General features: G+C 39.1%; 1 protein-coding gene across 2 annotated transcripts in view; it reads right to left on the reverse strand.

Moving 5' to 3' along the window:
* Positions 1-10,204, reverse strand: part of LOC123519642 (vitellogenin receptor-like) — a 14,487-nt gene continuing 4,283 nt past the window's right edge. The window contains exons 2-9 of one of the 2 annotated variants that reach the window (XM_045281109.1): positions 9,883-9,951; positions 7,482-7,621; positions 6,766-6,900; positions 6,503-6,566; positions 4,713-4,852; positions 2,105-2,213; positions 1,192-1,300; positions 1-506 (exon numbers count right to left, since the gene is read on the reverse strand). In XM_045281109.1, coding sequence (XP_045137044.1) covers positions 281-506; positions 1,192-1,300; positions 2,105-2,213; positions 4,713-4,852; positions 6,503-6,566; positions 6,766-6,900; positions 7,482-7,621; positions 9,883-9,934 — 975 coding nt within the window. In that variant the 5' untranslated portion in view covers positions 9,935-9,951 and the 3' untranslated portion in view covers positions 1-280. Of the gene's footprint in view, positions 507-1,191; positions 1,301-2,104; positions 2,238-4,712; positions 4,853-6,502; positions 6,567-6,765; positions 6,901-7,481; positions 7,622-9,882; positions 9,952-10,204 lie in introns of both variants that reach the window. The other variant, XM_045281101.1, reaches the window with a different exon arrangement.

Here is a 10,204-nt window from a genome sequence, read left to right on the forward strand (position 1 = left end):
TTAAATCTTCAAAATTTATGCTACTCAAAATGAAGATAATTGTTTATGATATTGTTAAACAACAAGACAAGTTACACACGTCCATATCAAACTGCAATGCAAAAAAGCATTAATACAATAATTTCACCTGAAAATAAAAATCACACACAAAATTGACTTTTTTTTCACAAATGCAAAATCTATTTTTAAGTTTAAAACAACTCATTATCTAAATAGCGCGCGCCCGTGTGTGTGTGTGTGTGTGTGTGTGTGTGTGTGTGTGTGTGTGTGTGAAATCATCTCAAACTGGCGCCTGCTCCTCGCTCAATACACAGAGCGGACTCTTCTTCTTCAGACAGTTTTCGTCGGTCATGTAGTAGTAATGCTCATAGGGAAGCGCCACACAGCGACCGCGTGGGGGAGAGTCTGGAGCCTGCAGGTAATGGTAGCAGGCACCGTCATTGGCTTCACGGGTCTGATTGAGCTCGGGGAACGTTACGTTGCGATGCTGGCACTTATCCTCATATCTGGTGAAAGAGAGGTGAGGAGTCTTAGCGATCTACATAAGCTTATTTTTCTCTCCTAGTAATGGCAGCTTGTGATCTCTTAATAAAGTAATAAAACTATTACTACTACTACTACTACTACTACTACTACTACTACTACTACTACTACTACTACTACCACTACTACTACTGCTACTACTACTACTACTACTACTATTGCCACTACTACTACTACTACTACTACTACTACTACTACTACTGCTGCTGCTGCTGCTACTGCTACTGCTGCTGCTGCTACTGCTACTACTACTACTGCTACTGCTGCTGCTGCTGCCACCACTACTACTACTACTACTACTACTGCTGCTGCTGCTGCTACTACTATTACTACTACAACTACTACTACTACTACTAATAATAATAATAATAATAATAATAATAATAATAATAATACTGCTGCTACTACTGCTACTACTACTACTACTATTATTATAGGCCAGGACATAAAAAAAAAGATAATAAATTAATTCAGCAAACAAGAATCAGGCAATATTAAATGCAGAAACTTAAACTGCTCTAGTTCGAGCAACAAAACTCGGATCATGGACAGATGTATTGCCTATGTACAGTACCCGGTGAACACCATGATCTCATCCTCACTAACGTAGCTACCAGTCCTTGCTGCTTTAGATTATATACAACTCACCTGACGGCCCAGTAGGGGGTGCCCAACTCCAAGGACGAGTCATCAATCCAGCGCCATCCCTCAGTTTCATTGGCTAGGCTACCGCCTACCCAAAAGTCCACCGTTAGTTCTACGGAATAAGAAGCATCATATTTATCCGCCATCATGAGAACTCCTCACTTTACAGTGATATCGTTTGCACTCAAGTTTTCCACTTTGCCTTGCTCCCTCATCCTGGCTCTCTCTCTCTCTCTCTCTCTCTCTCTCTCTCTCTCTCTCTCTCTCTCTCTCTCTCTCTCTCTCTTCTCCATGATTCCCTGACTCCTTTGCTCCTCCCCTCTCTTGAGTTTTCCTGTAATGCAACAGATGGAGGCGGTGGTGTAGTGGATAAGGTGGTGAGCATGGGATCGGGCGCACGTCCAGGCGCAGGCGTAGGTTCGAATCCCACCATGTACCGCCTTTAAACTTCGCATTTGTCGAGTGGTTTAAATTTACCTGCATATCACCATGATTCTCAGGTTCTAAGTGGTTACATCAAAGATGCCTTTGGGTGGCGATATGGGCCCTAATATTTACAATTGCCTGCGCCACTAATGGGCGGAAGCTGAACAGCGCCTCGCATTCTTTTCAACCACGTGGGTTGCAACCGTAATCAGATGTTATCCAGTGGTAGGCTAGGCTAGGTGATTGACGCCTTGCCATGACTGCACGAGGTCCTGTGTCGAAAAAGCTTAAGAAACTCTACTCTGGAATATTAATTTTCAACGAGAAGGGCAAATAACAGAAATACATGGAAAGAAACTGTATCGTGTCCTCAGTTTTATAATGACAGATATTTCCTCCTTTCATTTGATATTTGTTTACACACACACACACACACACACACACACACACACACACACAAGCATTGCCATCCCACTGCCCAAATACTTACGGGCTTCTCTCAGATGATTCACCACAGCAGTGTAGTGGCTCACGTCCCTGAAGGTGATGAGGTCGCCTCCCAGCACCTGGCAGAAGGACCTCGCCTCTCCCCAGCTGACCTGAGACGCGGCCAGGGACACAGGCTAAGTTATTTATGTACGCATTATTATTTCAACCAAGGATAAGCGGTAAGGTTTGGTGCACTGCGGTGTTGCATCAGGAAAGAGGCAGGAGATGACGCACGGCAAGGCTAAACTTGTTCATAAATATGTTGATAATAATAATAATAATAATAATAATAATAATAATAATAATAATTACAATAATATCAATAATTTCACGACAACAAATAATGAGAAAAAACACTGTTGAAATCAAGCACATCTCATGTGTATCATGGATGAGTGGAGTGGACTCAATCGCATCCCTGCAATTCCTCCCATTGACAGTATGAGAGCACCTTCCGTAGAGGAATGTCACGCTGCACCCAAGATCACCCTCACCTTCCACTCCCTCTCTCTCACCGTCGTATCTGTAATTGCTGATTGTAACGTTACTATGTCTTTTGTGGTATCTTTGGGATTCTACCACTTGTGTAAGTTCGGTGTGCTGTGGTAAGGCAGTCACAGTGAGTAACGTGCTATGTGGTTGTTGCTGCGTGCCCTCTAAGGACTTAGTTATGCCTGTGTTGTCATTAAAAGTATGAAATGGACTATTATATGCTTGTCTGGGCCTTTATCGTTGTCTATAAGTAGCTAGAAAATAGTTCAGTCGTCAAATCGAAGCATTAGACCTTCCAGATAAACTGAGGTGTCTGTATCCTGCCGCTGCCTACCTCAACTATGCTTGTGTTCAGCTGTGGGAAGTATTTCATGCTGCCTAGCTTGTAAGTTGGTCTTGTGTCTATTGAAGACGTTAAATGTCATTATGATGTTTAAATTTCAATTATCCAGCCATTTCTGAGGCCTCGCTACTGTACACATATGTACTAGGTATCCTCCTGTTGCTGATGCTGGTGCTGCTCGTACTGCTGCTGCTGCTCCTGCTGTTGTTGTCGCTGCTGCTGCTGCTATACTACTAATGATAATAAATAATAAGAGTAATTACTTCAGGAGTCTATTTGCAATATCATAATCACATTGAGTTTTGTGCTTACCTGAACTGTAGGAGAATAGGTAATATTGAAACAATCGTTGTGAGAAGAAAATATTGCAAACACGCGAAAGCTGACGCCCACTACAATGGAATACCACTAGACCATTTAACTGGCCAAAAACTAACCTATGGGCATTAAAAGGATTTGAAAGTGTGATCATTCCTTATCTTCTTATTATTGAAGTGTTTCGAAATTGTACTCTAAACATCTATCTGCACCGACTTAACACATCGCAGTCAGAGTATAAGTACGCATTTGCACTGCAAAGGCAAAGACTGTAGTGTTTCATTGTACTAACATGCACAAGTGTCACGTAAGCAAGGAATAGAGGAAGCAAGACCGTCAGAGGAACATGATGTCAAAGAGGCAACACAACAAACCTTATACGCTTGAGTGAAAAAAAAAAAAAAAGGTGATGTCACTTTCGGCTAAATCCTCTCAACGTATTGAAGTGTTTCATGACGATTTCATCAGGGCTAATGCTGGCCTGTCGACATATTTCTTGAGATCAAGAAACTGCAAAGGACGTATATTTTTGCAAAGTAGTGGCCATAATGTAAGGAATGTCGACAGTAAACAATAACCGGCCTTCATCACTCGCAGCCTCAGTTATTCATTCATCTTTGCAGAATTGTTCATCTAGAAGCGTTCACAGTCCACCAGGCTCTATGACGTTGCCAATAATAGCAGTTATTTACGTACATATGAGTCCAAATTGTGAAGCCTTGTTCAAGAGGGAAAGCCGTCGATACCATGGGAGGTAACGCTGTGATTAAAGTGATATACGATTTTTTTTTTCACTTCTTTACAAACGCAACTATTCACCATTCTGTTTAGTATTTCATTGGATCACATGAAGATAAGCTAGCCTAACTATTTTTGTGGTAACAGACCATGTTGTGTTCTCTGATCTAGTTTGACATAGCCTTAATCTAACTTACATAGCATAACAGTCTCTTGATAACGTTACCACTTCCAAGGAGTTATAATGATTCCCCTTCATGTGACTCATTGTAATCGTTATTGGTTATTTATTGATTAACTTTCCCGTCTGATTACTGTTATTATCTTTTTATTCACTATGAATCTTTACTTATATGGCCTGTTTCACATTCAATTATCCTCCTACCAAAGGTCACCAAAATCGCAATGACTCAGGCTCAATGCAGACGAACCAAGGCACTTAATGCAAAGTAGCCAATCGGTTGAGTGGATTTACCACGTGTGAACATCGCTGTACAGAACTTATATCAAGCCACCTAGATATGGAATTTATTATACAATCATTTTCACATGCATTAATTATATAGAAAGAGAATGAATGATGAGGTCTGCGAGAAAGTTGAAGTAAGAACAAGATTTTGGGAAGAGGAAGAGAAAATGGGTATGAAGAAAAATCAGCAGAGAAGGATTTTCATTCATCTGTCAACAAAGAAACACATAAAAAGATACGGATACTTACACTTCCGACGAAGAAGAGGGCCAGGCACTGGTCTCCCACGAGGGTGAACATGGTGGGGCAGCGCGGGTGCTGAATGGTGCGGTTCAGGAGCAACACAAATTCCTTGGCCAGGTTTTCAGTTTTCAGCAGATCGTTATTTGCTGTCGGTGTATGTCATTATTGTTGTTGTTGTTGTGGTTTCTCTTATTATCATTATTATTAGTAGTAGTAGCATTAGTATAGTATTATTATCATTATCATTATTATTATTATTATCATTATTATTATTATTATTATTATTATTATTATTAGTAGTAGTAGTAGTAGTAGTAGTAGTAATAGTAGTAGTAGTAGTAGTATCATTATTATTATTATTATTATTATTATTATTATTATTATTATTATTATTATTATTATCATTATTATTATTGTTATTATTATTATTATTATTATTATTATTATTATTATCATTATTGTTGTTACCATTATTATTACTGTTGTTATTATTATCACTATTATTATTTTTATCATTATCATTATCATTTTTATCTTCATTATTATTGTTAATAATAATGATAATAATAATAATATTATTACTATTATTATTACTACATTATTATTATTATTATTATTATTATTACTATAATTTTACCGTGTGTATTGCAAGTAACATCGCAGTCGCTGACAGTGTGTGGTATACGCGCGTGGCGGTGTGTTTGAAGAGTCTCTATGTACTTGAAGATCTTGATTTGTGACTAGACGGCATTTCGAGTGTTTGTCTTACATTACATCTCTTTTCGCTCATGATTGGCGAAACAAAATTATATCACGGTCTTTCCTTAAGTTCTTCTTTTGAGTTTTTTTTTTTTTTTTTTTTTTTTTACACTTTTACATTATAAGTCCTGCTTGATGTTCTACTCATAGACTGTGTCTTTCTTTTTCTGAAGCAGTATCCATCTTAACTGTAGCAACGAGCCACCACTGGTGATCACATGGAATCTGCAAACTTATCTACAGGCGAAGTCGCTGTTAATATGATAAGGTTATTTGGAATTGTAGATGTGTGGATAAGAAAACTCTCGCAAATGAATTAAATTACTACTGAAACAAAAATGGGTGTGAAATAGTGACCGCTTGAGACAATGAGATGGTAACGATGGGGCAACATTAAGTGACCAGCGGAACAGCGTTGTCAGACCCACAAACAGATAGATTACATCCTCCACCAACACTGCCTTTTATAAATAAGGATTGAGTTGTCATGTTTTGTTCCACTCATCTACTCCTGCGCCTTTTGAGTCATTGGAAACTTGATATTTGGCATAAGTGTTCGTGACAGACGCACGTGTAACATCAAACTTTTCCGTTAGGTAAAACTGTGAAACGCGGCTAAGGATCAGTCTTCTAGGTTACCACAAACACACTAATCTCTGATGATCATTGCTGAAAGCGTTGCTCTTTCAGTGATTTAAGAAGACTCGATTTGACATACTTTGCTAGTATTTTGAACCCCACTGGGCCACTGTGATCGGATTGGTATCTGTGCTTATACGCTTATGTAAAACTGAAGTACTTGACATTTGTAAAATCAGTCGTGGATTCACAATGGACTTTTTTATTGGTATAATATATATTCATTATTTATTGTTTATAAATTTAATTTACGTCCAGTTATTTCTTTTTTCTTATCAGAACGCTTAAAATATTAACAAAAACAATGAAAAAAAATCTAAATGACCAGTTAGTCGAGTTTTGCGTTAGCAGATAGTTTTACCTTTCATATTTACAAATGCTTAAGGCGACTTACTCACCATAAGTGTCATAGGGTGAGATCTGGATCTCAGAGAGTGGCTTCACCTGTCCATCACGAATCATCTGTCAAACACCATTACCATTAGTTCATCACACACGCACACACACACACACACACACACACACACACACACACACACACACACACACACACACACACACACATACACACACACCTATGAAATATTCTTTTGAATCCAACAGAATCCGAAAAAGAAATAGATAAGGTGTAAAACAGTTTAGAATACGAAGATATTCTTACCTTACAGATTCGAATGTCCAGGTCGCCTTCACAGTTGGAGCTGGGATCGCAGTACTCGTAGATATTGATGCAGGTTGTGTCTCCATCCCTGCGGCATTGTACCTGACCGCGGTTACACTCGTTGTTTTTCCAAGCCTGAAAAAAGGAAAAGAGAGAGAGAGAGTTGTAAATCTTTTTTACATGGATAAACTTCTTTCTCCCTTCCTTCCTAGCATTGCAATCGTGTCTGAACCAGCATTGACATCACCTATACCATCGCCACCATACACATGCCACTGCCATCGCCAGTGTTGTAGCTTCCACTACTACTCATTCGCCAGCACGAGCACTGTCACATTCTCAAGCCAAAAGATGTTTCCTCTCCAAAAAGACTTCCTCCTATAACATCTGAACTATCATTAACAGGTACAGGTGTTTCAGTTAGTGATGTCACAGTGCAGTTTCACAAAGTTTAGAGAAAAAAACACTGGTAACTATGGCTACCTATCGCGTTCTCGGTTCTTGATGTTTATGAAACTCTTAGAATAAAGCAGTTTATGGCCTTTATGTTGATTTGCATTCGATTTGTAGACATATATGTTACTGGACTTTGTGACACAATAATTTGGAGTAACTGTGCTTTCAAGTTTCACCATAAGCACCACACAACAACCTCCTCCAGTGCCACTTCTTTATTTGACCCCTTTTACCATTCACTAGTCTAAGATCTTCCTCACCTCACACAATTCCGGGTCCTCGTCCTCAGACCCTGCGTCACAGTCAGGGTCACTGTCACAGATGTACCGGTAGGGAATGCACCTCGACTCGCCAGAGCTGCAGGATATTTCGTCACTGTCTGAACACTCTTGCTGGGCAGCTGTTAGATGAGAGAGGTAATTAGTGTGTGTGTTTGTGTGTGTGTGGGTGGGTGGGTGCGCGCGCGCTCGCCACTGCAGATGATATACAAAATTGCCCATTCATTTAATTATTTTATGTATGTGATATTCGAGTTATTATTCGATATATACCTAGAATTATTAACCTTAGTAATTACTGCTGTTTAATTATTCATGTAAAAAGATAGGCATGTGAATCAAACATGACGCAGCACGTACCACATAAACTTTTATGCAACTGAACATCGCTAGTGGAGCAGCAGAGAACACGATACAGTGGGTGGCGACAACTTAGCATCTTACTGAGACCATATTTTGAAACACATCTATGAGTACACTGAAACTCCAATATTTTCAAATGGCTATAGTTGAAGTTACAAGGATTTTTGAAGGTGTTTTCATGGCTCCAGTGACAGCTTAATGAGACTTCTACGGCATCAAAACGAGAAACACTAGTGATAAGCTAGTTAACTTTCTCTGTGACCTTTGAAAGTAGTCGTGGTGAGACCAAGCGTTTATGAATACAGCCCTAAATCTCTCTCTCTCTCTCTCTCTCTCTCTCTCTCTCTCTCTCTCTCTCTCTCTCTCTCTCTCTCTCTCTCTCTCTCTCTCTCTCTCTCTCTCTCTCTCTCTCTCTCTCTCTCTCTCTCTCTCTCTCTCTGCATTTTATTTTGCTGCATTGGTGTGTGTGTGTGTGTGTGTGTGTGTGTGTGTGTGTGTGTGTGTGTGTGTGTGTGTGTGTGTGTGTGTGGGTGTGTGTGTTTCTCTGCCTGTTTGGACAATTGTGTGCCGATGTCTGCTGTACCTATTATGTTATACTATAAGAAGATTCAGTAATCACACAACCGTAAATACCCAAAAGCAAACATTACCATCTACTAACCTTTAACCCCTTCAGTACAATGACGTGTTTTCATACTTATTCTGCTTACTATTTAGCGATTTTATACACTTTCAAAAGTTATGTAAGGGATTAGAATAGTGAAGACTGTGGCAATTAATCTTCTGCCTCCATAGACGCTTCCTAATCTCAATAAAACAGAGTAATAATACCCAAAAAACGTAGTAAAATTGCGTCCCAGTACTGAAGAGGTTAAGTTACTACATCATATTCACATATCCTGCTTTGCAAACATTAATGCTGACCATTAGGCTTTTCTACATTATCAACACATCTGTTTATTTGTATGTATTGTGGATAACATCTAAGGAGGTTTTTTTTCCCGTTTGCGATTATAGTGTTCGTAAATAAAGCGTTAAAAATCAACACTTATTCACCCCCCTTTAACTTGTTTTATTTTGTCCTACTTTTGTGATCTTGACCAACTCCACTCATTCGTAACAATAAAATTAATTAATACATAGATGAGACCAATCACAAGTGTAATATAAAAAAATAGAAATATAAGAGGAGGATCTGTAATATGGCTGAATATCTTGTCATGAAAACAACAATAAGAACATTAGGAAACAAGAAAAGCTACAAGAAAAGCTACTAGAAGTCCCTGTATGAAAAATTTTCTACCTGTCATCACTGTCCAAAAAGCTGTCTTATCTTCTTTGTAGACTCTGAATGAACAACGTGATTAGTTTGTGTCATTCATCTTCCACCTCATTCAGAAGCCAATTCTTCCTTATTTTTTTTTTTGCCTATGTCATCCTTGCTATATATTATATATTATATCCTAAGTCATAAATCTCTAAAGAATATAAATTTAAGTCCACGCGTAGGTTTGAATCTCACCACGTACAGCCTTAAACACTTTCCCATTTGTCGAGTGGTTTAAAGTTACCTACATGTTACCAAGATACCCAGGTTTTAGGTGGTTACACCCAAGATGAGCTAGGGTGGAGATATGGGCCCTAATATGGGTACCACTATAAATGAAATTGCCTGCGCCACTAATGGGCGGAAGCTGAACAGCGCTTCCTACACACTCTTCAAGTGAGCCTACAGGCGCTATAGGCCTTAACGTAAAAAAAAAAAAAACTTTTCTTTGTAGTGATCAAACAGACAATTATCAATGGGTGCCAGACAACCCAGCCTTACCTTAGCTTACCTGACGTAGCCCATACCATGATCTGAACGCGACTCTCTTTTCCTTATATCACCTTATCTTTTCCTACCTAACCTGATGCGATGGGATTCCATCAATTCCGACTTAACCCAGTCTTACTTTACTTTATGTGTCTTACCTTAGCTTAGCTTATTTAACCTTACCAACCGACACACTCCACTCACCTGCCAAGGCCAATGTCATCAGCAGCGCCAGGAGTTTTGCTACGCCCGCCATCCCCGCCGCTTGCTACTCTGAGGTGAAGAACACACACACACATAGTTAATAAGCATAATACAATCAAACAGAAAATATATTGTTTCAAATTTCAGAATATTGAGAGAGAGAGAGAGAGAGAGAGAGAGAGAGAGAGAGAGAGAGAGAGAGAGAGAGAGAGAGAGAGAGAGAGAGAGGTGGGATACATAAGGAGCCTTACTTGATAACAAAAAGCTACTTCTTCATTGAGCTAATACAACATAGTATCATGTATGTAAGTTTTCTATAACT

This window comes from Portunus trituberculatus, chromosome 7 (genome assembly GCF_017591435.1).
Source record: "Portunus trituberculatus isolate SZX2019 chromosome 7, ASM1759143v1, whole genome shotgun sequence".
NCBI classification, from domain to species: domain Eukaryota; kingdom Metazoa; phylum Arthropoda; class Malacostraca; order Decapoda; family Portunidae; genus Portunus; species Portunus trituberculatus.